This window comes from Peromyscus californicus, unplaced genomic scaffold, assembly GCF_007827085.1.
Source record: "Peromyscus californicus insignis strain IS unplaced genomic scaffold, ASM782708v3 Scaffold_4__1_contigs__length_199733344, whole genome shotgun sequence".
NCBI lineage: Eukaryota > Metazoa > Chordata > Mammalia > Rodentia > Cricetidae > Peromyscus > Peromyscus californicus.
This window is the reverse complement of record NW_026294562.1, coordinates 172,105,751-172,133,046: the sequence shown is the minus strand read 5'-3', so window position 1 is coordinate 172,133,046 and position 27,296 is coordinate 172,105,751. Positions and strand designations below refer to the sequence as shown.

General features: G+C 51.4%; 1 protein-coding gene across 1 annotated transcript in view; it reads left to right on the top strand.

Annotated features, from left to right (window-relative positions):
• The window catches only part of Grik5 (glutamate ionotropic receptor kainate type subunit 5), a 65,072-nt gene that overhangs the window by 9,508 nt on the left and 28,268 nt on the right, over positions 1–27,296 (top strand). The window contains 7 exon segments of the mRNA XM_052760606.1: positions 274–452; positions 2,280–2,333; positions 2,428–2,589; positions 3,710–3,862; positions 4,241–4,345; positions 4,450–4,557; positions 17,517–17,720. Of these exon segments, the coding sequence (XP_052616566.1) occupies positions 274–452; positions 2,280–2,333; positions 2,428–2,589; positions 3,710–3,862; positions 4,241–4,345; positions 4,450–4,557; positions 17,517–17,720 (965 nt within the window).

Sequence of the window (27,296 nt, the reverse complement as noted above, 5' to 3'; positions counted from 1 at the left end):
GTGGTCAGGAAGGGGTAGGTCAGACATCTAGAAATCCGGGAAGATATCTCAGAGGGGATTTTACTTGGGGAAATCTCTCAAAGCGTTAAGTCCCCAAGCCCAGTGCCCCCAAGGGCCCCAGCTGTTCCAGACACAGCCACTCCATCTTCTTCGAATGCTCTCCAGTCTTCTGCCCAGCTGCCCTGTGCTGGGAGAGGGGAAGGGACATCTGAGGGTTCTGTGTTGGGGCAGGCAGAAGGAAGGGCTCTAACACGGGGCCTGGCGCTCCTTCAGGCTTGCTACGCTTAGAAGAATTGGTGCGAGGTTTCCTCATCTCTAAGGAAACGCTGTCGGTGAGGATGCTAGACGACAGCCGGGACCCCACGCCGCTACTCAAGGAGATCCGAGATGACAAAGTGTCTACCATCATCATCGACGCCAACGCGTCCATCTCCCACCTCGTCCTCCGTAAGGTGGGCTCCCTCGTATTTCCACAGAACTGGAGGACAGATACCTCAGTGGTGGATTGTGGGTTTCAGAGGGTCTGTTTGTTTTATAGCTTACTGGTCACATGACCCAGAATAGTCTTTTTTTTTTTTTTTTTTTTTTTTCTTTTCTGTGAAGTGCAGTAGGTCCTACTTCTTTGGCTTGTGATGGTACCAAGCCTGCAGCAGGGAAAACCCCTAGAGTTGGCCCAGACTAAATTCTGAGTCATCACTCTTTAGGACTCTGTTGTTGCTGTGATTTGTTTTTTTTTTTAAAGATTTATAATTTTTAATTATGTTGTGGGGGGGGGGGGATGTGCACGTAAGTGCCGGTGCCAGAGGTGTGGGATTCCCCCGGAACTGGAGTTAGGGGATGTTGTGAGCCATGTGGGTGCTGGGAATTGAACTCGGGTTCAGCAGTGCACACTCCCCCAGCACCTGTTGTTTTTGAGGTGAGATCTCTCTGCGGGTAGTTTAGGCTGACCTGGGACGTGAGACTTTTAGGGCTTTCCTTGGAGCCCTGTGTTGAAAGGCTCCCGAACATCCTTACCTGGGGCTCTTCCCTATCATGCAAGGCAGATATTTTGAACATCGTATAGACGTAGAAGCTGGGGTTGTCGAGGCCAGGGCCCAGAGCGCTAGGACCTCTCCCCATGGGCCTAGCGTAGCCCGTCCATCAGTGAGGCGTACTCATTAATCATTCATTCACTTCCCCCGTGCTTAATTTTCCTTGATAACCAAATTTGTGTTATTTTTCTCCATTTGTTTTTCATTTGTTTTTCTCTTAATTAAAACCATATGTCACTGCTGATCACAGCCCACGGGAAGAAGTGTCAAGCAGACTCTTGAGGATGTAGAGGGCTTAGGGAAGAGGTCTGAATTGACAGGCTACCTGGGCAGAGATCTCTCCCGTGGAACTGTGTGCATCTTCCCTCTTCCCCTTCCCTGATACCCATGTGTCCAAGCCCTGCCCCTCCTCCACTAGTAGTAAAAGCTGAAGCCCTGTATTGTTAGAATTCTCGTGTGGGGTCAGGATGGGGGTTATCTAGCCTGTCCTCCTCGGGGATCATAGGGAAGAGATCGCTCAAAGAATGAACCCTGAGAGTCTAACCGATTACCTTCAACTGCAGAGTTCTTCCCCCTCCCTTCCCTTCTCCTCCTATCCTCTCTCCTTTCCTTCCCTTCCCTCCCTCCTCTTTTCTTTTGATGTTTCTGGGGATTGAATTTGGGGGCCTCGTAACTGTTAGTCAAGGGCTCTGCCACTGAGCTCGATCCTAAGTCCGCTTTTTACTTTCGTTTGAGCCAAGATCTTCCAAAGTTGCCCAGTGTGGCCTTAAGCTCACTCTGTAGCCCAGACGGGCTTTGCACTTACAGTCTCACTGGCTTAACCATCTGAGTAGCTGGGATTAGAGGCCTGTGCCCCCAGGCCTGGCATCTGGGTGCTTTTCTAATGGATGACCAAACAGGTTGAGCCCTAAACATTGGCAGCGCCAGTGGTTTTGGGTGACTTAGGGGTAAGGTTAAGGTCTCTGTCCCTGCCTGCCCTGTTTCCCAGGCTTCCATTTGTCTCCAGCAGTAAGTTGTGAGAGCCTTCCTAGGAAGCAGTAGACATCTGAGGGCCCCATTCTCTGTTGGGAAAACTGTTTTCCCTGGCCCCAGCCAGGGCGGTGGGCCGCAAGGGGCCCTCACTTGTCTCCTGCTCGCTCTTTCTGTCTGGATGTCTCCTCACCAGGCCTGCCTCTAAATCTCTCTTCCCCTCTTGGGGTCACACACACACACCGTTCTCTGCCTCTTGGCCTCTCCTGTGTTCTCCAGGCTTCGGAGCTGGGAATGACCTCAGCGTTTTACAAGTACATCCTCACCACCATGGTGCGTACCCCGACCTAAGCTCCTCCCAACTCCCGCCTACCATACCTCCCTGCTCCAGTCCTGTCTCAGGCCTCACCCCTCTTCTTGGTCCCAGGACTTCCCTATCCTGCATCTGGACGGTATCGTAGAGGACTCCTCCAACATCCTGGGCTTTTCCATGTTCAACACCTCCCATCCCTTCTACCCGGAGTTTGTGCGCAGTCTCAACATGTCCTGGAGAGAGAACTGTGAAGCCAGCACCTACCCTGGGCCTGCGGTGAGCACGTGGATACCCACTCGCACTTAGACGCACTGGGCACTGACTCTGGAGAGAGGGGGCTTGTGGATCTCATTCTGCTCATACCAGAATCCTCCGGTACCCAAGACCTCAGAGTGAGGCCCCATGATGAGTCTGGCCTGAGCCTCTTCTCCACATCTCAGGGCAGGCGTTTGTACTCCCCGTCCCCGCCCCTGTTTCCCATGCATTTCCCCACAGACCCAGCAGCTTCCCCCTCACACAGTTTTTGCCAAATGTCTCCTTGGTTGGACGATGTAACTTGTACTTCCTATTTTTTTTTTTTTTTATTTATTTGGAGACAGGGTCCCGCTATTTAACTCTCAGCACTGCCACACCTCTCCTTTGTTCTGAGGCGTGCTAGCCCCTTCATCCCCAGAGCTGTGCTCAGGATGGAGAGAGCTGTTTCTCCCTTCTAACAGCTCAGGAAGGCGTTGACACGTGACCGGTTGATTCAGTCGGGAAGTACCAGAAGTGGGCTCCCAGCTCAGAGGCACCTGCCTTCCACGCCCAGGATCAACACTTACACTCTCCTGTCTCCTCGCCCACTCTGTGTTCATCCTTCACATAACATAGTGTGCCCCAGGCAAGCAGATGTTACCAGTGGCTGACTTGCCTGCTTAACTTAACGATGCAGACCTGGCTGTCTCAGGAAGACAACTGGCCATCGAGGCTAACTCCTCTCAGACAAGCCAAGCATGGTGGCATATGCCTATAATCCCAGCATTTGAGAGTTAGAGACAAGTGGATCAGGAGTTCAAGACCAGCCTCAGCTGTATATTGAATTCCAGGCTAGCCTGGGCTACATGAGACCCTGTCTTATAAAAACCAAAACAACAATAACAACAAAATAACAGACTCTAAGAAATGATCTTCTCCAAATAGACGTGCTGTGTGTAGTCCCACCAAAGCACAAGGCAGTACATTATCTCCACTATGACTCATGTCCCCAGAAAGACACCATAGTCCGGCCCGGCCTGCACCCCCACACACATCAGTTTCCCACACCTGCAAAGACAGGCACCTGAGGGTTGGGGCGACTCCACGCGGACCTTTGGGGGCTGACACTTCCTCGCCCTGTCTCGCCTCCCGCCACACTCAGCTCTCCGCAGCTCTGATGTTTGACGCCGTGCACGTGGTGGTGAGCGCTGTCCGAGAGCTGAACCGAAGCCAGGAGATTGGCGTCAAGCCACTGGCCTGTACTTCGGCCAACATTTGGCCCCATGGGACCAGCCTCATGAACTACCTGCGCATGGTGAGCCAGGAGCAAGGGGGCATGTTAGAGGTGGGGAGCAGCGGCCGCCTCAGGCAGGGGCAATGACTGTGTCTACCCTGCCTACCCTCTGCCTTCTCCCTACCCTGACCCTCCACTACCCGGGCCTCCTCCTCATTCCTGTGTCCTGTCTGTCCATGCTGCTCTCCGTGTTGGGGTTATGTCCTTGTTTGGGCCTTGTTCCTTCGCATTCGTTCTCTTGCCTATGTGCTGTGCTGTCTTTGATCCTGCCCCCTCCGTTCCTTCCACCTGTCTCCGCGCCTTTCTCTACGGCGGTGGTCTGTCTCATCCCTGCCTGGCCTTTCCGCCTATCTCTGGGCCCTGCCTCCCATCCCTCTGCCCCGCCTCCCGCCCTGCTAGGTAGAGTATGACGGGCTGACCGGGCGGGTTGAGTTCAACAGCAAAGGGCAGAGGACCAACTACACACTGCGCATCCTGGAGAAGTCCCGCCAGGGCCACCGTGAGGTAAGCAGGCCCAGGGTGACACCAGCGCCCTGCTGGGATACGGCCCATAAGGCTTCCAAGAATATGAACAGAGTGTGTGCTGATGATGTCTCCTTTGTCCCCAGATAGGGGTGTGGTACTCTAACAGGACCCTGGCCATGAACGCCACTACCCTGGACATCAACCTGTCACAGACTCTAGCCAACAAGACACTAGTGGTCACGACTATCCTGGTGAGTGACCCAAATGGAGTGGGGAGCAGTAGGTGGAGAGACCCTAGTGCTGGATCTTCCCTGAACATTTTGAAGGCTGTCATAACCCCTCAGGATGGGGAGGAGTCCCTCAGGTGGCACAGGGCAGTGTGCAGTATAACTGGGGTGGGGGGCATTGTCCCATGCACTCAGCAACCTCAGACTATGACCAAGGTGTCACCATTGCATTCACAGCCAGAGCAGGAGAGGGCACAGGCTCTGCAGTGGGAACCAGGTTCTGTGACAGGTTCTTTTCACCGCTATTGCTGGTATGAATATTTTGTCACACTTGCCAATCTAATGCGTCTATAGATGCCAGCTTGTTGGGTGTCCACCTTGAAAATGGGGGAACTGAGGGCCAGAGAGGTGAAGTAACAGCAAGTGTGTGGCAGAGCCGGGACTGGAAGCCTCGTCTCTAAGGCTGGAGTCTGAGTCATAAATGGTGTGCTTTGAAGCTCCAGTCTTTGACCCTGAGCACCAAGCAAGGAGACCACCCAGTGTCATGGACCACCCTATTGTGTGTCAACAGTTGCTTGCGAGGGGCTGGGATCTATCTCAATTGGTAGAGCGCTTGCCTAGCATGTACAAGGCCTTGGGGCCAGTCCCCTTCACCACAGGTCCTACTCTCAGGAGGTAGAGACAGGAGAATCAGGAGTTCGAGGCCAGCCTGGGCTACATAAAATCCTGCCTCCAAAAACAAAACAAAACACAAAGTCTGTTGGGACCCACTGTGCACTAGACCTTTTCTAGGCGTCCTTTTCCATCTCACAGCTGCTCCATGATGGAGTGGTTTTGTTTTCCTGCCAGCACTGTATCACACAGGGGGGTTTACACACAGAGCCTGGTGGGCAGGAGCTTTCCTGAGCAGCTGGGACTGGGGGCTGGACAAGCCAGGTGGCTTCACTCTTCTCAGCAGCCAAGTCCATGGCCTGCAGCCTGCCCTGTCCACATGCTCAGCAGCACTGAGCTGGGCAGCTAATCACTGTGACACAGAAGTTCAGAGAGTTTCCAGAGGGTGTTAGGAGCCCTTATTAGCAGCCAGTCCCCAGGGAACTTGTGCCCTAAAGCGGACCTCAAATACCCCTGGAAAAGGGCCAGCGAGACAGTTGTAGAGGGACAGATGGCTTGCAGACGGGAAACCAGACACCTCCTAATGGCCACACTGAGGGCCCTTGAGGCCTGGTCAGTGGGGGGTTGTAGGCACGTATGTGTACACTGCTCCATCCCCAATACATCCTGGAATTGAAAGACACGAGGCCTTGGAGGGGAGCAGAGCTAGAGGTCGTGGGGAGGATTTCAGGAGAATCCCCGAGGCCTGAGAACCAATATTATTCTTGATTCATGAACTCCACTCTTTTTCTTAATTCCTTAAATATTTGCTGTAGCTGCTGTGTCCCTGGCCAGGCCCCAGTTCTAGAGACACAGAAACGAGTCAACAGGTGCTTTTAGGGGGGACTGAGCGGGGAGGTGATGTCCCCTTGATGGAGGGGACACGCTGACGCCAGGACACTCATTCCAAACCAGGTCACGAGGGGTTCCCAGAGATAAAGACTGACAAAGAGGCTGGAGGGAGGGCTTCCAGGTGAGGCACAGGAGGGCAGAGAACATATGGACAGCAGGGCCATGCAGATGTCTGTTTAGATGAACATCCTCAGTGCGTGTAGCTGGACACATCCCATCGGTTCATCGACATTTTCTATTTTATTTATTTTATTTTATTATTGAGACAGTGCCTCCCTATGTAGCCCTGGCTGCCCTGGAACTCCATGTAAACCAGGATGACCTCGAATTTACAGAGGTCCACCTGCCTCTGCCTCCCAAGTTCTTGGGTTAAAGGCACAGTGCACCACCACCATGCCCAGCCAGAAGGCATGTCTGGAGCATGCATCCCTGGTGAACATGGCTGTCAGCAGTCCTGTGGCTGAGCACAATGCCCAGCCTTCGGTTTTCAGAGCCCTGAGCTCAGCACCTTCGTGGAAGCTACTCTCAGATGAGACGGAGGTAGGGGAAGGTTCCGGGACATGTTGAAGATTGCCTAACCAGAAGGTGTCAGAGCTGATCTGAGGTAACAGAGTCCATGCGCTTGTCCTTGATGCCACACTGAGTCACTTTCTGCGTCTTCCTGTCCGCAGGGTTGTATTGTGGGCTTGACACTGCCATCTATACCCATGTGACCTCAGTGGTACTCTCTTCTGTGCTCCTGGTTCCTTTTCAGGGAGGGGAAAAGGACTGGAGAGATGGCTCAGTGGTTAAGGGCACTGGTTGCTCTTCCAAGGATCTGGGTTCAGTACCCAGCACCTACGTAGTGGTTAACAATGGTCGGTAACTCCAGCTCCCGGGGCTCTGATGCCCTTTTCTGGCCTCCAGAGGCACTGCTATGTGTAGTACACAGACATACATGCAGGCAAGACACCCACACACGTAAAACAATAAAATTAAATTTGAAAGTGAAGGGATAAGCTAGGTGTGGTGGCGCACGCCTCTGATCCCAGCACTCTAGAGACAGAGACAGGTGAATCTCTGTGAGTTCAAGGTCAGCCTGGTCTACAGAGCAAGATCCAGGACAGCCAGGGCTACACAGAGAGAGCCTGTCTCAATAAAAACAAACAGCAACAACAAGAAGTGAGAGGATAAGTACTCCGGGCAGAGAACAGGGCTTGGGTTAGGTCAGGATCCCATAAACTGCATTCCAAGTACTCATGCACATGGATTTGGATCCTAGCTCCATAAAAAGCAAACAGCTTGTCAGGAATGGTCTAGAACCTTCCCTATTTTATATTTTTGTTTTTACGTTCAAGAGGCCATCTGTCCCTATTTTGTCTTCCTGCTGGGGATCAAACTCAAGGGCCCCTCACTGGGGGATTCTAGGCAGGGGCTCTACCACTGAGCCACACCCCAGCCCCTCACTGGGGATTCTAGGCAGGGGCTCTACCACTGAGCCACACCCCAGCCCCTCACTGGGGATTCTAGGCAGAGGCTCTACCACTGAGCCACACCCCAGCCCCTCACTGGGGGATTCTAGGCAGGGGCTCTACCACTGAGCCACACCCCAGCCCCTCACTGGGGATTCTAGGCAGGGGCTCTACCACTGAGCCACACCCCAGCCCCTCACTGGGGATTCTAGGCAGAGGCTCTACCACTGAGCCATGTTCCAGCCCCTCACTGGGGGATTCTAGGCAGGGGCTCTACCACTGAGCCACACCCCAGCCCCTCACTGGGGGATTCTAGGCAGGGGCTCTACCACTGAGCCACACCCCCAGCCCCTCACTAGGGGATTCTAGGCAGGGGCTCTACCACTGAGCCACACCCCAGCCCCTCACTGGGGGATTCTAGGCAGGGGCTCTACCACTGAGCCACACCCCAGCCCCTCACTGGGGGATTCTAGGCAGGGGCTCTGCCACTGAGCCACACCCCCAGCTCCTCACTGGGGGATTCTAGGCAGGAGCTCTACCACTGAGCCACACCCCAGCTCCTCACTGGGGGATTCTGGGCTGTGTTCTACCACTGATATGTACCCTCAACTTCAAGAGAATTTTACAAAAATGTAACATATACATACACTTATGGCTTGCATAAATTATAAACATTGTTTCTCTGAATTTTCACAAACTGAACACACTTACATAACCAGCTCCCTATCCTGAAACTGTCCCTTCCAGCCACTAACCTGCACACCTCCGTACATACAAATGGCGTTCATTCTGTTGTGTGGTGTCACCCGACACCTTCTGCCCGATATCTTTATCAGAGCCACGTGGTTGCGTAGAGTTTAGTCTCGTGACAGTTTACATACCCGTCAAATAGAGATGAGCGTTGGATCTTGTTGTTATGAGTCATGGCACCGAGAACGTTGTTTCGTATGACTTTCATGACCTTGTTTGGACGCTTCTATGGGCGCGTTCTGAGGATTGTGGCTGCTGGGTCGCCCTGTGTCTGAGCTTTAGCAGAGGCCTTTGCAAAAATGGCTGCCTCCCCTCCCTTCTCCCCACCGTGGGCTGGCTCCATCACTCTCCAGTTTCCCTGGTGACAGTGCCTAAAGGTACCGCCACCGCCAATGGCAACATGGCGCCTCTTGTTTGTGTCTGACCACCTTTCTGTGTCAGTTGGCCGTTTGAGAAGATCCTCTTGTGGGGTGTTTTGAGAAGTTGGAGCTTAGCAAGTGGGTGCACAGCTGTAATCCCAGAGTTGAGAGGTGGAAGCAGGATGATTGGGGGTTCCAGGCCAGCCTGGGCCTCCTAGACAGACCCCATCTGAAAAAAAAAAAACACCAAAAAACCAAAGACTGGGGATGTGGCTCAGTGGTGAAGCATCTGCCTTGCGTGTGTAATGCCCTGGGTTCAATTCCAGTACTTCGCCAAAAGTGGGGGGTTGGGAGTGGTAATGACCTTTTCCTTAATTTTGGAATTACTCACTTTCTGGAGACATGTCCTTTGCCTGAAACCATGTATCGCAGACATCTTCCTGCCCTCTGTGAGTCCCCTGGCCTATTTTTTTTTTAAGTTTTTGTTTTGTTTTGTTTTTTAATTTTATGTACATGGGTGTTGTGCCTATTTGTACGTCTGTGTGAGGGTGTCAGGTTCTGTAACTAGAGTTAAGGACAGTTGTGAGCTGCCATGTGGGTGCTGGAAATTGAACCCAGGTCCTCTGGAAGAGCAGCCAGTACTCTTCTTAACCACTGAGCCATCTCTCCAGACCCTAAAATGATTTATTTATTATGTTTAAATTTCATTTTATTTTTATTATTTTATGTGTGCCTTAGTTAGGTTTCTGTGATTAAAAAAAAAAAAAAAAAAAAGCCGGGCGGTGGTGGCGCACGCCTTTAATCCCAGCACTCGGGAGGCAGAGGCAGGCGGATCTCTGTGAGTTCGAGGCCAGCCTGGGCTACAGCGCGAGATCCAGGAAAGGCGCAAAGCTACACAGAGAAACCCTGTCTCGAAAAACCAAAAAAAAAAAAAAAAAAAAAAACCAAAAAAACACACAAAAAAACACCTTGATCAAGAGCAACGTGGGGAAGAAAGGGTTTAATCTTATAGCTTGTTGTCCATCATGCAGGGGAGTGAGACAGGAACCTGGAGGCAGGAACTGATAGAGGTCGTGGAAGATCACTGCTTAGTGGCTTCCTCTCCATGGCCTATTTAGCATGTTTTCTTATAATGCCTGGGACCTCCAGCCTGGGGACGGCCCCACCCGCAGTGAGCTGAGTCCTCCTACATCAATCGCTAATTAAGAAAATGCCCTACGAGCTTGCCTACAACCCAGTTTAATGGAGACACTTTCTCAGTTGAGGCTCCCTCCCTCTCAGATGATTCTGGCTTCTGTCAAGTTGACATGAAAACCAGTCAGCACCGTGTGTCTGAGTGCCTTGTCCGCATGCATGTCTGCGTACCAAATGCTTGTCTGGTTCCCGAGGAGGCGAGACTAGGGTGTCAGAACCTCCGAGACCGGAGCTACGGGTGGTTGGGAGCTGCCGCGTGGGGCTGAGAATCAAACTCGGGCCTCTGAAAGAGCAGCGCAGAGCGAGCGATGGCCTTTTCATTCTTAGTTGTATCTTCTGATAGAAAGATCTCAGGCTGGGCCAGCAAGATAGCTGAAGCAGCTCAGCAAGTAAAGCACGTGCCATGCAAGCCTGATGACCAGAGTTCAATCCCCAGAACCCACCTAAAGGGGAAAGGAAGGACCAGCTCCAAAACTGGCCTCTGACCTCCATAGGTGCACATCATGAACACACACACACACTAGCAATTAATAATAATAATAAATTAAAGGCTTGAAGCCAGGACTGAGACCCCAGCTACTCTGAAGTGACTACAGAGTAAATTCAAGGCCAACCTGAGCAACTTAGACCCTGTCTCAGAGTAAAAGAGTAACATGAGGCTCTGTAGCTAGCTCACCGGTAGAGTGTTTGCCTGGCACATACGAGACAGGAGACCCCGTGATTCCAGTGATTCCATTTATTTATCGACCTTTGTGTAAATGTGTGTGTCTCTATGTGTCTGTGTGTTTCTGTCTATCTGTGTGTGTGTGTGTGTGTGTGTGTGTGTGTGCACATGCATATGTGTACAACTTACTAGAGTTGGTTTTCTCCCTCCACCATGTGGGTCCCAGGGATGGAACTCAGGTCTTTAGGCTTGGTGGCAAGTGCCTTTACTCACTGAGCCCGCTCACTAGCCCCTTTGAACCAGTTTTAATGTTTCTTTAATGTTTCCATGTGTGGAGCTCAGGGGATAACTTTTTGAGAACTGATTTTCTCCTCTCTTGTTTTGAGGCAGGGTCTCTCCTGTTTCTGTTGCCGTTCTGTGTGAGCTAGCCTGTGAGCTTCTAGTCAGGTCTGCCTCTGGTCCACTCCTTACCCCAGCCCACCCCTGCTGTAGGGGTGCTGAGATTCCAGATTCTGGCCATCCCATCTGGCTCTTTGTGTTGTTATTGTTTTTGAGACAAGGCTCCTCTGTGTATCCCTGGCTGTCCTGGAACTCACTCTGTAGACCAGGCTGGGCTGGAACTCACAGAGATCCACCTGCCTCTGCCTCCCGAGGATTAAAGGCAGGTGCTACCACCCTGGCCACATCTGGCTTTTTATATGGGTTCTTGCTTTTCCCTCTAAGCCATCTTGCCAGCCCCTCTGTCTTATTTTATTTTTATTTCATTCCTGGAGGGCAAAAGGGCTCCAGTATGTGTGTTTGCTCACAGGGATTCCACAGTGCCGTTGTGGAGGTCAGAGGCAAACATGTGGAAGTTGAGTCTCTCCTTGCTAGCCCTCTATCTTGTTTTGAAAAAGATCTCTCTCTCTCTCTCTCTCTCTCTCTCTCTCTCTCTCTCTCTCTCTCTCACACACACACACACACACACACACACACACACACACACACACACACATCCCTCTCATTTTCTCCCCTATCTCTTTCTCTCTCTCTCACACACACATACACACACACACACACGCATCCCTCTCATTCTCCCCCCCTTTCTCTCTCTCTCTCTCACACACACACACACATCCCTCTCATCCTCCCCCACCCCCACCCCTCCCATCCTCTCCCCCATCTCTCTCTCTCTCTCTCTCTCTGTCTCTCTCTCTCTCTCTCTCTCTCTCTCTCTCTCTCACACACACACACACACACACACACACACACACACACACACACACACACACACATCCCTCTCATCCTCCCCCACCCCTCTCATCCTCTCCCCCATCTCTCTCTCACTCTCCAGTGTGGAACTTGCTGTTTTGCTAGACTGGCTACAGAGACCTCGCCCTGACCCCTGGTCTGCCATCTCTACTCCCCACACTTTCCTTGCACTGGGCTTACAAATGTCTAATGCCACTTCTGGGTTTACATGGATGCATGCTAAGGATCCCACACTTGCACAGTGGGCCCTTTACCCACTGGAGCCACCACCCAGCCAGCTGTTGGATGTTCCTTTTTACCATAGCTCCACCCACTTTAACCCTTTGCAGTGTGGTGGTGCACACCTGTAATCCCAGAACTGGGCAGAAGGAGTTGAAGGCACAGCATGAGGTCTTACCTTAAACAAAACAAAAAATTCATGGCATTGTTTAGGGGACAGAAGATAATTCAAACCAAGGGGGAAAAATAGGACTTCCATAAAGAGTTAATAAGGACAGTGTGTGTGTGTGTGTGTGTGTGTGTGTGTGTCTGCAGTGGCGGGGGGGGGGGGGGGTGTGCTCACATCTTTAAGCTCAGCGTTTAGGAGGCAAAGGCAGGTGAATCTCTGTGAATCTGAGGCCAGCCTGGTCTATACAGCGAGTTCCAGGCCAGCCAGAACTGCAGAGTGAGAACCTGTCTCAAAACCAAACCAAACCCTAGAGTTAATAAGGACAAAGTTAGCCTCCATCCCTCTCTGGCTCCTCATTTTTCTTTCTCGGAGGCCAGCAGCCTTCCAGAAACGTCTATGTATAAGCACATCCCAGCTCTTTCTTTCACAGAGAATAGCACATTGTACAGGTTGTTCTGTAGCTAGTGGGTTTTCCCTCTTAATATATCTTACAGACCTTGCTATTTTAGTAGTTGCCTGGGATCCTTTTATGACACTGATGATCTCTCTAACTTGTTCCAAATTAGGTCTTTGTTCCCACCCTGAGCCCTGGTGCAGTCTTTGCTCTTGGACCCGTGTTTCTTTGCATAGATGCTCATCCATTCTTAGGACAGGGCTCCAAAGCATCCTTAGCCTGTTCCAGCACTGGGCTTCTCAGACAGTAGTGTCTCGAAAGAGCCTCCTTGAGAACCACTGGGAGGATCAAAGGTTCAAGGCCAGCCTGGGCTACAGAGTGACTTCAAGGACAGCCTGGGCTACAATTTAGTGAGACTCTGTCTCAAACAAACAAACAAACAAAGAGTACTGGAGGCCTTGCTCAGTGGGAATCTTGGGTTCAATCCTTAATATGGGAAGAGAAGGAGGGGAGTTGGGAAAAAGGGAACTTTGGCCCTTCCATTGAATGCCAGGGCTGTAAGTTGAAGTCCCGTGTGCTGACTGTTGTCCCTAGTTGTGTGCTAGGCTTCCTTTTCCATCCTCTCTATAAGCTCAGACTGCTGGAGACAGACCCCGAGCCCAGGCCCCTCACTCTTTGATTTGGAGGTGGGCTTGGCACACGGGAAGAAACAGGGCTTGGATGTGTGCAGTCTTGGGTTGGTCTCAGACCTATGCTCTCCCTCCTTCTCTTTGCTCTGATTTGGCTGGCAGCCTTGGGCTGGACGCCTTACCCCTAACCTGTGTCCTGCTCTGTGTTCTGACCTGGCAGGAGAATCCCAGCCCCAGCATAGGCTCTTGTCTCTGATTCTCCAGCTCCCCCAGTCCGTCCGGCTCTCCCACGTCCACTCCCCCACTCTGTCCACTTGAGCTCTGTCTGGCATAGGGCTTAAAGAGCAGAGGTTTGAGCCTTTGGGGTCATACTGACTTATGACTCTGCTCCTCTGGCCCTCCGTGTCCTCAGCTGTAAGACAGAGGTAATAATACCACCCTCCCACACTGACAGAACTGTCACACTGTAAGCCCACAAGAAACACTAGCGGCCGCCGCTATTATTAGTATTATCTCACATTCCCATCCCCGCTTCCACAATTTTGGATTTGGAGAAGCAGCTTGGGAAGGAGAGAAGCCCCAGCTCCCTCCATCCTGTTGTCCCTCAGCTTTGTTTGGTCCGAGAGCACAAGGGCCTGTGGTGTATGTAACCTGGCCTTGGGGGAAGAATGGCCGTCTATGGCCTTTTGAAAACTTCCCCCCAAACTCAAGAGGCTGAAACTGTTACTTCCCATGATTCTGTGCATTGATTGGTGGTTTTCATCTTGCCATCCTGGGGCTCACTGGCTACATACATCTAGTAGGGAAGAAGTGTGAAAAGCCCAGACTATCCATGGGTGCTCCTTTTAGCTTCCAATCCCTGGTCCACTTGTCTTCCTGAGGGCTTACCTGGGCTGACTTACATGGAGGTCTTAGAATTGCTCTTAAGGCTGAGGCTCTGGAATTCGGCCGGCTTGATTTCTACCTCATCTGGTCAAGGCGAGTCATAAAGCCAGCTACCACAAGAAGTGAGAGAGCGGCCTCCACCTGCCTATGGAGGAGGCAGCAGAGGAGGGTAGCTGATTCTGCTACCTGCCCTCTCTGAACTCCAGTACATGTGCATGAAAAACAAGCACAGGCCTTTCATCCCAGCTATTTGGGACACCGAGGCAGGAGAATCCCACGTTCAAGGCTCCTCTGGTCTGAAGTATGACTTCAAGATCAGCCTGAGCAAGTTACCGAGGCCCTGTTTTAAGATGAAAACTTAAAAAGAGGGTTGACTGTAGCTCAGCAGTAGAGAGCTTGTCTAAAATACCCCAGTGAGGGGCTGGGGTGTGACTCAGTGGTCGAGCCCCTGCCTAGAATCCCCCAGTGAGGGGCTGGGGGCATGGCTCAGTGGTAGAGCACCTGCCTAGAATCCCCCAATGAGGGACTGGGGCATGGCTCAGGGGGAGAGCCCCTGCCTAGAATCCCCCAGTGAGGGGCTGGGGGTGTGGCTCAGTGGTAGAGCCCCTGCCTAGAATCCCCCAGTGAAGGGCTGGGGGCGTGGCTCAGTGGTAGAGCACCTGCCTAGAATCCCCCAATGAAGGACTGGGGCATGGCTCAGGGGGAGAGCCCCTGCCTAGAATTCCCCAGTGAGGGGCTGGGGGTGGGGCTCAGTGGTAGAGCCCCTGCCTAGAATCCCCCAGTGAGGGGTTGGGGTGTGGCTCAGTGGTAGAGCCCCTGCCTAGAATCCCCCAGTGAGGGGCTGGGGGTGTGGCTCAGTGGTAGAGCCCCTGCCTAGAATCCCCCAGTGAGGGGCTGGGGGCGTGGCTTAGAGGTAGAGTGCTTGCCTAGCATGCCCAGGCCCTGGATTCGATCCCCAGCTTTGCAAAGAAAAAAAGAAGTCTAAAAATACTCCCTTTATTATAGACTTCTGTGAGGATTTAAAGCCAAATGATCTGAGGCCAGCGAGAGGGGTCAGCAGCCAAAGGCGCTTGCTGTAAAGGCCGATGACCTTTGATCCCTGGAACCCAAGTGAAGGTGAAAGGAGGGAACAGACTCCATAGAGTTGTCCTCTGACCTATACATGTGTGCTGTAGCGTGCATGTCCTCCTCCATTGTGTACACACACACACACACACACACACACATCTTTGAACTCACAGAGATCCACCTGCCTCTGTCTCCCAAGTGCTGGGATTAAAGGTGTGCACCACCACTGCCTGGCTAATGATAAATAATTTCTTCAAGTCAAGTGATCTAAAGAATACACACAGGACAGGGAAGGAGGGAAGGGTCTATCTCATGGTAAATATCATAGATGTTGTTACCAAAGAGTTCTCTCCTGGGTATTTTCTGAGTCCTAAATTCTTTTGTGTGAAGGGACACTGTCCTGCCACCCATTTAGACAATAGCTTCCGAGACAAATTACGTGTTTAATCCGATGGCCTCCAGACTTCCTCGATCTGTGGGTACTCCAGAAGGCGCTCTGCCTCCATGCTTCTTTGTCATGCTGAGATCGGTAAAGTCTACTTGTGACTCTCAAAAGTCAACTTCAGTGCGGCCACTGACAGTGACACCTGTGTCTATAATCCCAGCACTCAGAAAGCTGAGACAGGAGGATTGTGAGTTTGAGGTTCATTGTCTTTAATCCCAGTTCTCAGGTGGCAGAGGCAGGAGGATCTCTGTGAGTTTGAGGCTAGCCTGGTCTACATAGTGAGACCTTGTCTCAAAAGAACCAAACCAAACCAAGAGCACTGGCCGTTCTTGCAGAGGACCTGAGTTTGGTTGCCAGCACTCATGTGGTGTCACACAATCATCCATAACTCCAGTTCCAGGGGATCCAATGCCCTTTTCTGACTTATTTAGGTTCCAGGCAAGTATGTGGTACACAGATGTACAGGCAGGCAAAACACCCATATGCATAAAATTTTAAAATCTTAAAACAACACCTACAAAAGACCATCCACGTAGCAAAAGGCCAGAGATTTGCAAACTGGCAGGTGTGTTCATGTGGCCTTAAAAAAAAAAAAAAAAAAAAAGGTATTAGAATTTGAATGAGTTGCTAACATTCATAATCAAGGGATTTTACAAAACAATCCAGGCTTCCAAATTCTCTTGCAATTTCACCATCTGGTGTGTCTTGCCCGCCTGCCTCGTGGCGGCTCGGGCTGGAGTGAAATCCTGGTGAGGGATACTCTCATGGGGCCCATTGGCGGCTCATAAAGTTGGCCTAGTGATTCACTACCGGCTGTGTGTGGGGAAGAAAAATGAAGAACTCGTAAGTTGAAACTACCCATGTATGTTTGGTGGGACTGGATAGGGTCATGTGCGTGCTTGTGCATGTGGTAAGGATGATTTGGGTGAGGTGTGTCCGAAGAGAATCTTGAAAACTCCACTCTGATTTGATGCCAGCCCAGCCTGAGTCCCCCTCAAGCCCTCCCCCACTTTCTCCTAGGCATTTTGGCAGGAGCCCAGTGAACTTGGGCTTGGCTGTAGAGAGTCGCATGTCTTCCTGTGGTCTGATAAGGGGGTGGCAGAGCCCATGCATGCATCCCCAAAGCCCCTCAGCTTTCAGGCCTATTTTCCGCTCATAGCATTTCTAAATGATGACTGTGTGCGTTAGCCAGGTGTGGTCACACACACTCATAATTCGAGCCCTTGGGCAGAGGCAGGAGGATCAGAAGTTCAAGGTCACTCTTATCTATACATTGGGTTCAGATATAGCCTGGGTAACATGAGACCAAGTCTTAAAAACTGACAAACAGGGCTAGGGAGAGGCTCAGTCTGGCTTGTAATCCTAATGCGTGGGAGGCAGAGTCAGGCAGATCGTGTGTGTGTGTGTGTGTGTGTGTGTGTGTGTGTGTGTGTGTGTGTGTGCATGCAGGGGGCGGGGGGGGGGGGGGGCTTGCTGGCTAGTCTGCCCAGTTTACTCTACCTATTTTGGGCCAATGAGAGACACTGTCTCAAGAAAACAACAACAACAGCAAGGGAAAATAAAAAACAAGGTGCGTGGGAGGGCTGATGGCTCAGCAGTTATGAGGGCAGGGGTTCAGTTCCCAGCACCTACATGGTGGCTCACAACCATCTGAGTTCCAGAGGCTCCAACACCACTTTCTTGCCTTTGCTGGCAGCAGGCATGTACATGGTACACACACACACGGAGGCAAAACATCATGCATATAAAATTAAAAAAAAAAAAAAGGAAAAGAAAAGAAGGAAAGATCAAGGCTCCTGAGGAATGACACCCAGAGTTCCCTCTGACCTCCTCACACACGTGTACACTCATGTCACGTACACACAATAACAAATAAAACAGAAAAGGCGAAGGCACGTGTAGGGGGCCTGTCATCCATCCCTCTTGGGTCCTGGGCCCTAGGATCCTTGACTGAGCCCCCAAGTTCTCAATCTCTGACCCCTGCTCTCTCTTGCCCATCCAGGAGAACCCGTATGTCATGCGCCGGCCCAACTTTCAGGCCTTGTCAGGGAACGAGCGCTTCGAGGGGTTCTGCGTGGACATGCTTCGGGAGCTGGCTGAGCTGCTGCGCTTCCGATATCGCCTGCGGTTGGTGGAGGATGGACTGTACGGGGCACCTGAGCCAAATGGCTCCTGGACAGGCATGGTTGGCGAGCTCATCAACCGGGTACGGCTGGCAGGGGGCTGGGGAAGGAGGAAGGGGAGGTGGGGCCAGATCAGCACAAAGCAAAAGAAATAGGCAAAAGGTTGATGGTGTGCTAGTTACCTTTGCCCCGTGTGTCTCGGGGCCAAGTAGGAAAAGCATGGCATCGTGTTATCTCCTGTGTTTTTGCCAGACGCTCCTCTTACGCTCAGAGGTTTGATGAGTGAATGACTGTGACGTGGGGTAGGAGTCAGGTAGGAGCCTGAAGTCGTCAAGAGAAGCTTCCAGTAGGAAGTAGGAAGCAAGGCCAAGAGCGAGGACTGCTCTCTGCCCAGCACCATCAGGGAGGCCTGGCACACTTCAGGCCCCAAGAGTTGTCTTCTGGGGCTGGGAATGTGGCCCAGTTGGTAGAGTGCGTGTATAGCGTGCATGAGGCCCTGGGTTCAATCCATATAAAGCAGGTGTGGTGGTGCATGCCTGTAATCCCAGCGCTTGAGAGCTGGAGGCAGGAGCATTCAAGGTCATTCTTGGTTCCATTGCAAGCTTGAGGCCAGCCTGGGTTATGTCACCTGAGACCTTGTTGCAAAACCAACTAAACAGAAAAACAGAGCTGTCTGTTGACGCCTACCTTTCCTCAGTAGCTGTTTGTGGAGCACCGACTATGTGTCTTGCTCTGTGCTGGATCCAGTGAGCAGAGACCTTGCCCCCAAGAACTTAGAGTCTTGTTAGGGTCGAGGAAGCAAGTGACCACAGTGGTTTCTGATGGAGAGGCCCAGAGCAGACCCCTGACTCTAACTCAGTGCTCAGGGTCTCCCCAAAGAGATGCTGCTGCCTGAAGTGATGAGTCTGTGTGTGTGTGTGGGGGGGGAGCTGACAGGAAGTCAGGCTCTGGGGACACATCTGTCATCTGATCACATGGAAGGCTGAGAGGGAAAATCATAGGTTTAATGCTAACCCAGGCTGCAGGGCAAGACCCTGTCTCACAAAACAAACAAACAAACAAACAAACAAAAAACAAAAAAACAAAACACCTCACAGTGGCACACACCTGTAATCACAGTAGACAGGGATCCGAGGCAGGAGGATTACCAATGCCAATCTCGTGGTGAGTTTCAGACCAGCCAGGGCTACACAATGAGACCCTGTCTCAAAAACCACCCCCCCCCCCTCAAAAAAAGCAAAGGCATGAAGAAGTCTGGAGGTGAGGGAGGTACTGAGGAGCAAAGGGAACATCGCTTACAGAGGTGGAGCCCTCAGACTGATGCATTCTGGGTGAGCCAGCTGGGCCTGCCAGTGCGTGGGAAGTGCTTGGATGAAGGTAAGGAGGGAGGAGAGGCAGGCAGTGAGAGGTGGGAGGCAAGGGCACAGTGGAAAGAATATGCTGGAGTCAGACCAACCTGGACTGGAGTCCTTGGATGGATCTTTTCTCTGCTCTGAGGCCCACTTTCCCCCCTTCCCTAAGATGGGGATGATCCTGGACAGGACTGTGGTGAGGGTCTCAGACAACACAGACCAGTTCATCATGCGCCACTTGTCAGAAAACAGGAGACTGGAGTTTTCTTTCTCCATTTTTCATTTGTGTGCTCATGGATGCATGTTTTTGTATGTGTCTGGTCACACATGTGTGGCTATGGCTGGCTGTGCATGCACGTGTGTGCGTGCATACGGAAGTCTCGGTAGCTCAAGCTGCTCTTTTTTTTTTTTTCCCTGAGACAGGGTTTCTTTGTGTAGCTCTGGCTGTCCTGGAACTCACTCTGTAGACCAGGCTGGCTTCAAACTCACAGAGATCTGCCTGCCTTTGCCTCCTGAGTGCTGGGTTAAAGGCATGCGCCACCACACGCCACTTCAGGCTGCCCTTTAACTCAGTTTGTAGCTGAAGATGACCCTGAACGTCCTGCCTCCACCTCCCAAGTGCCAGCATTCACTGGCATTCGCCACCATGCCCAGTTTATGGGAGATGCTGGGGATTGAACCCAGGGCTTTGTGCATGCTAGAAAAACACTCTATCAACTGAGACACGTCCCCAACCCCTTGCAGGTTTTGTTTTTCATTCCAGAGAAAACCAGGTGGGCAAACGGAGAGAGGCAAGGCTATGCAAAAATAGGTGTGTGGACAGAGCAGGAGACTGCAGTGAGGTCAGCCTTGACATTGGACTCGCCTAGGCTCACCCTCCTGTCTCTCCTGAGAGAGAGAACTGCCTACTTTGGAGCCTCTGAATGTCATCCAGATGGGCACTAGCAGGGCCCTTTGTTAGACAAGGACATTCATCCCTCAGGGCACTGCTTTTCTAAAGTTTTTTGAACGGCAGAACTTTTCCTCCCATTGATAGCCTCTTCAGAAGCCCAGACAAGCAGAGCTTCTCGGGGGAGGCAGAGGTGGGAGCCTGAGTCCCGGCTGCTGGGTCCCCCCACTCCAGCCTGCAGGCAAGCCCCAAGGCACGGTCCCCTGAGGCCGCCAGCTGGTTTGAAAGCTTCTACCCGCAGAGTGGGTGTTAAGACTTTCATCCCTGGAAAGGTGGCCTGAGCAGAGGGGAGGCGGCCCAAGGCTGGTGGTCCTGTACCTGCCCCAGGTTCAGATCTCACCGGAGTTGGTTGTCCCTTTCCCCAACGTGGGCTCTGGGGCAACTTAGGAATTCAGGCTTTACCCACTGAGCCATCTCACTGGCCCCAGGCAGATCTTCATCTCGGTGGCTCTGGCCTCACCAGGTGAGCACAAAGATTTGGTGTCTGAGATCACAGTTCCTGGTTGTGGCACAGCTGGGTCCTTTCCAGTCTTGCTTCTGCTGTGGTTGCCCGGGTGGCCCGCAGCCTGGCTGTGAGCAGCAAGTGAATAAATCTATATAAAAGGCTTGGGGCAAGGCCTGGTAGGCAGAGGTGCCACCTGCCCGTGACCTGTCCTGTGGCTGTTCCTACCTCTCAGCATGGTCAGTCCATGCACGCATTCATCCATTTGCCAGCCAGCTGGTATTTATCGAGCACCTACTGTGTGCCAGGCTCTCTGCTTTGCCCTGGAATAACCAAGGCAGTCCCGGCCTTGCCCTGAGTGGGCGGGTCAAAGAGTGCGAACCGTAGCAGATCAAGCTGGTTCGCGTGGGAGAGAGTATAGGCCAGCCCGAGGACCAAAGTAAAGACTGTAGAGAGTTTGGTGGGCCAGGGGTTGGAGTGTAGTAGAGACGAGGGGAGGAAGGACTTGGTAAACTCAGGCGGAGGGGGGCGGGGGAGAATGTAGCGGCTTCTCCCTGTGTCTGGCTGGGGCAGCTGTCGACACAGAGAGAACAGTGGAGGAGAATCAGGCTGGGAGCACAAAGAGCCTAAGACTGGGTCCCGCTGAGTCTGTGCTGCCTGCTGTGGCGTGGCCAGGCTTGCAGAGCCACGTGGGAGTCCTTACCACATCACCCAACAGCAGTAACTGCCCCTGGTTGACTTCACACCATCTGCTGGCAACTTTCCAGTTGTTACTTAACTCCGGAGCATCACCAGCCTCTTGCCAGCTAGAGTCCTGGGGCTCGGCAGCATGGGGATATGTCTCAGCTCCCAGGGCCGCAGCCAGGTGTGCTGTCCCTAAAGCTACATCCTTTGCAATCTTCCCAGCAAGTACTTGGGAAGCCTAGAGCAACCAGGACAGTGTTTGCTGTGGCTGATCAAATGTTCCTTCAGGCCTTTGTCCAAGCTTCCCATTCCTATAGCCTCACAGTGAGGGAAGTATTCACCTCAAAAGCAGGGAGGCCACGGGGTTTAGTGACAGGGTGAGCCAGGGTGGGCATCCTAACAGGCTGGTCTCAAGCTGGAGAATGACTTTCAGATGGAAGACAGCACAATGCACTGGCATGTCCTGCCCCCAACCAGGGATCCTTGGTCATTCTCAGAGTCTGGTCCATTTATCACACCCAGTGGCCACTGCTGGGGACCATCGTTCCCTTCCTCCCTCCCTTCCTTAGACAAAGTCTCATGTATCCCAGGTTGTCCTGGAACTCACCTAGCTTTCCCCTTGGGGAGTCGAACTCAGGACCTCATGCATGCTAGACCAGCCCTCTGCCAACTGAATGACATCCCCAGCCCTGCTAGCATCTTGCTGGCCTCCTCACCAGCTGCCTCACCTTGGGTCATTCTATTGCCAGTGCAGGTCTGACCTTTTGCTGTTTGCTTCGGCCAAAGCCACGGGGCTTTAAGATAAAGCTTTCCTGGCCCTAAAGGTAGACCAGACATCTTAGGTCAGCCTCGGGAGGCAGAGGGCTTGGATTGAGGGAGCAAGGAGTTGAGCTCTGATACAGTTGTGCCTGCTCCTCATCCCAAGGGAAGTTCAAGAGCTGAGCTGGCCGAGGACATCCTCCCTGAAGCCTGCCTTGAGGCCTTTATACTCCTGATAGACACATCCTGGGCTGTGAGCTACCCTGAGGGAGCATCAGGACCTTGGTCAAGGGGTTGTCTTCCATGGACAGAGCTGTGAGCTTCTGGCACCCAGGGCAGCGTGGGGAGCCAGTTCTCTGATTCCCAATAGAATCTGGGGTCCACTGTGACATCCATGACAGTGACAGAAAGGTTAACAGCTGGCTGGTGAGCCCAGGCTCTAGGGGAGGGGATCCTGCGGGATTCCTGGCAAGCCACCACATCTCCCTGAGCCTCAGTTTCCCCTTTGGAAATAGTACCATATTTTTTTCTCTCACAGAACTTTGGATTAAATGGGAGCATTTGTAAGGCAGGCCATAGCACATTGGTGCTCACTGCTGATGTCATGGTCAGTGGGGTATGTGTAACAAAGGGTGTTAGGACATTGCCTGTGGAGTCAGATAACCCTGGTTTGAACTGGATTTGCTCCTTGCAGGTTGTGTGGCCTGCAGACAGGCAGCTGCCCATCTGAGTTGAGTCTTAGTGTACCCCTAACTTGGAGGGGCATCTTTGAGGGACCAATGAGATCAGCACACATGCTGTCATAACCAAGACAATGTCCACATCACTTTGGATATCACACACGAGGGGCAGGAACCCTATAAGCTGATGCGGAACAAGTGAACAGTTGACTCTCTCCAGGGGTCTGGAGAGCTGTTGCCCATCTCTGCATGTGCAAGCACACGGTGTTCTTCAAACACACTGTAGCTAATTCCAGTTTGCTTACAGTCTCCAACCCACCCTGTCTCCAGAGACTGCACCAAGTCCCCTGGACTGGTATTTGTAAATACTCTCCTGTATTGGGTTTCTAGTTCAAAAAAGCCAATGTGTTAAGAAAGTTGGATATGCCGGGCAGTGGTGGCGCATGCCTTTAATCCCAGCACTCGGGAGGCAGAGGCAGGCAGATCTCAGTGAGTTCGAGGCCAACCTGGGCTACAGAGTAAGTTCCAGGAAAGGCGCAAAGTTACAGAGAAAACCTGTCTCGAAAAACCAAAAAAAAAAAAAAAAAAAAAAAAAAAAAAAAAAAAGGTTGGATAGGTAGGTGCAGAGTTGAAAAGGATTATTGCCATAAGATAGCTTTTATGTGCCTACAAAACCATCATCTTGGGGCCAAAGAGGTGGCTCAGCAGCTAAGAGCACTGGCTGCTCTTCCAGAGGACCCAGGTTTGATTTCCAGCACCCACACGGTGGCTCTGAACTATCTACAATTGCAGTCCCAGGACATGCAGCATCCTCTCTGTCCTCCGATGGCACCAGGTGTACCCGTGGTGCTGACATGTGTGCAGGCAGAGCACCCATACACATGAAATAAGAATTAAAAACAAAAACAAAGCACCATCTCACAGTCACAAATGGTGATGCATACCTATAATTCTAGCACTCAGAAGGCCAAGGCAAGATCAGAGTTCCAGGACAGTCAGGGCTGTTGGGAGGGGGAAGGGGGGCCATGTGACTGGGGGTGCAGCTAGATCAGCGGTAGAGAGCTTCGCTTGCACAATCTTGGCTCTGGGTTCTAGGTTCCATCTCCCAGTACTCCAGAAACAAAACAAAAACACAGTCCCTTTGTTTGCCCTGGTTCGAATGTGTGACACAGAGTGGTCTGACATTGGAAAGAATGGCAGGAACATTCTGTGTGGCAGTGCAGGGACAGTGCTCTCACGCCTCAGAGACAGCCAGGATGCGGGGGAGATTTCCCAGTCATTTTCCTTTAATTCACTAGCGTATATTAATTTTGTTTTCAAATTGAATCTCATGTAGCCAAGCTGGCTTGGAACTCATTGTGTAGTCAAGGACAACCGTGAATTCTTGTTTCTCCCACTTCCATCGCCCTAGTGGTGGGATAATAGGTATATACAACCACACCCAGTTATGTATTTACAACTTTTATTTTTGCAAAAATGGTATCACATTACAGGTAATGCTGTGTAATCTGCTGCTTTTCACTTTGGCCTTAACTTGGGTGTTTGTGGCTCCCCCCCCCCAGAGTCTCGTTGTGTAGACCAGGCTGGCCTCTAACTCACAGAGCTCCATCTGCCTGCACCTCCCTAGTGCTGGAGTTAAAGGTGGGTGCCACCATGCCTAGCCTATTGACATTTTTTTTTGGTCCGTATACATAGATTTGTCTCATTTTAAAAAAATTTAATTACATTTTTAAAACTTTGGTTTGGTGTGCCATGGCACACACATGAAAGTCAGAGGACATTTTGTAGAAGATGGCTCTCCTCTTGCACTAGTCAGGTCCTGGGGACGGGATGCACATCATTTGGTTTGTCCGCAAGCACCTTTACCAGCTGAGCCGTCTTGCTGGCCCATGCATCATTTTTTATTTATTATTTCTATTGTTGTTTTGTTTTGTTTGAGACAGGGTTTCTCTGTGTAACAGAGCCCTGGCTGTCCTGGAACTCGCTCTGTAGACCAGGCTAGCCTCGAACCCAGAGATCCCCCTGCCTCTGCCTCCCAAGTGCTGAGATTAAAGACTTGTGCTGCCACTCCTGGGTCCTCTTTTCTCTTTCATATATGACAAGGTTAGCTATTTTATCTGTTTTTTAGTTGTTTTCAACATTCACTTGCTGTGGGGGTGGGGGTGCACAGATGCACCCACACTACAGCGTGTCGGAGGTCAGAGGACAGCTTGCAGGAGCTTGTCCTCTCCTTCTGTCTTGTGGGTCCCATGCGTCACACTGTCATTGTCAGGCTCAGTGGGAAGCAAAGTTACTCACTGAGCCATCTCGACGCCCCCAGCTTTGTTTGTTTTTTGAGACAGGATCTCATACCCGGGTTTGCTTTGAAATCGAGATATTCCTGCCTCAGGCTCCCAGGTGTCCAGCTCAAAAATAACCATTTTATTACACAAAGAAGCCTTGTCTCAAAAAAAATTTAAATTAAAATAGTTTTGTTTTGTTTTGGTTCATTTTTCCAGACAGGGGTTCTCTGAGTAACAGCCCTGGCTGTCCTGGATCTCACTCTGTAGCCCAGGCTGGCCTCAAACTCACAGAGATCCGCCTGCCTCTGCCTCCCGAGTGCTGGGATTAAAGGTGTGCGCCACCATTTTAATTTTTTAATTTTATTTTATATATTTGAGCATCTTGCCTGGGTGTATGTTAGCGCACCATGTGTGCAGTTCCCACAGAGGCCAGAAGAGGGCGATGATGGAGCCTCTGGAACTGCAGCGAGGGATGGTTGAGCCGTCATGGACCAAACCCTGGTCCTCTGTAAGAGTAGTAAGTGCTCTTAACCACTGAACCACCTCTCCAACCCAAGAGTAATCATTCCAGAGGGTACACTTCAACCAGGCACGGTAGTAATTGCAACCCTGCTTGTAATCCTGGCATTTAAGCTGAGGAAAGTCATAAATTGCAGCCTGGGCTACGTGGTAAGACCCTGTCTCAGACAACAAAAGTGCAGTTACCTGCCTTTTAACACGTTCATCGTTCATCACTGTGCCACCACCACCTCTGTCTAATTCCAAAGTGTTTCCATAACCTTTGGGGAAAAATAGATCCCCGGACTCATTAAGTAATTGCTCCCCATACGCCGCGCCCCCCCCCCCCCCCCAGCCTTGGTGACCAATGTACTCTCTGTCTCTATGGAGTTACCTATTACAGATACTCCATATAAGTGAGGTCATCCAACATACAGACTTTTGAGTCTGGTTTCTTTCATTCTGCTTTTATTTATTTATTTATTTATTTATAAATGTTTTTTTTTTGTTTTGCCTGCCTGTATATCTGTGCACCACATGCAATCCCTGTGGAGGGCATGAGATCCCCCTAGAACTAGAGGTACAACTGACTGTACGCCACCAAGGGGTGTGGTGCTAGGACTGAACCCAGGAAGAGCGGCAGGTGCTCTTGGTCGCTGAGCCATCTCTCCAGCCTCTAGATAGCATGTTGTTTTTGAGGGTCATCTGCATTATCACAGATATCAGTACCACAGTCCTTTTTTTAAAAACTTTTTCCTTTTTTTTTTTTTTTTTTTTTTTTGGTTTTTCGAGCCAGGGTTTCTCTGTGTAGTTTTGGAGCCTGTCCTGGAACTCACTCTGTAGACCAGGCTGGCCTCGAACTCACAGAGATCTGCCTGCCTCTGCCTCCCGAGTGCTGGGATTAAAGGTGTGTGCCACCACTGCCCGGCTTAAAAAACTTTGTGTGTGTGTGTGTGTGTGTGTGTGTGTGTGTGTGTGTGTGTGTGTGTGTCTGTGTGTCTGTGTGTGTGTGTGTACACGGATGCCATGGCACACAAGTGAAAGTCAGTTCTCTCTTTCCACTGCATAGGTTCCAGGGATCGAACTCAGGTCCGCAGGCTTGGCAGCCAGCCCCTTTACTAACCACCAAGCCATCTCAACATTTCTTTTCATGGCCCGGGATTTAACTGAACAGACAAGCCGCTTGCGTCTTTTAAATTGCTAGGGGGGAAAGTGTGTAGTCTGGCTCTTCTCTTGAGAAACAGCCACTAGGGGGAAAGAGAAGAAACAGATAGCTCGTGTGGGAGATTGTTGGATGTTGGATGGGTGGAGGTTCCGGCCTGGAAGACACGTCCTGGGCTAGCATGGCAGGTGGCAGGTGTGCTCCAGACTGGATGCGCATGGGAGGGAATCAGATGCCTGGGGTTGGGCTGGACCAGCCGAATGGATGGTTCATCCTGTTTCCACCATGCAGTGGTCAGGGCGAGACAGAAGAATTACGTTCGGATGCCAGTGTTTGTTTGAAATTGAAAGGGAGGCTGGGGGATTCCGTGTATGGCTGGAGCGCGAGTTATGAAGCCTATCCTCTAATGATGGCTGGCTGGGTGGCTTCCAGTCTTCACTGGCACAGCCACCGCCCCTCTGAACTTGGCCTGTGGGTTTGTGGGGATGTTCCTGAGGGATGCACTCTGAGAAGGAGGAGGGCTGGGTCAAAGAATAGGAATTGTTTTGAAGTATACACTGCCAAATGGCTGTTCGAAAAGGTTCCGCCAATTCATATTCCCACCAAAAGTGCAGGAGAATGTCAAGTTTCCTGAGCGCTTGCCAGCAGTGGATATTATCAATCTGAAAGAAAAGAAGCTGTGCCCGTGAGGAAGGCCCAAAATAGTACCTGATTTTTAAAACCTAGACAGAATGATACATGGCCGCAATTGACATGTAGATACCTAGTTATTTCCTAGTTATTTCTTTTACTTATTTAGGATTTTAAATAGATTTTTTTAAAAAATGAGTATTTGCCTGCATGTGTGTATC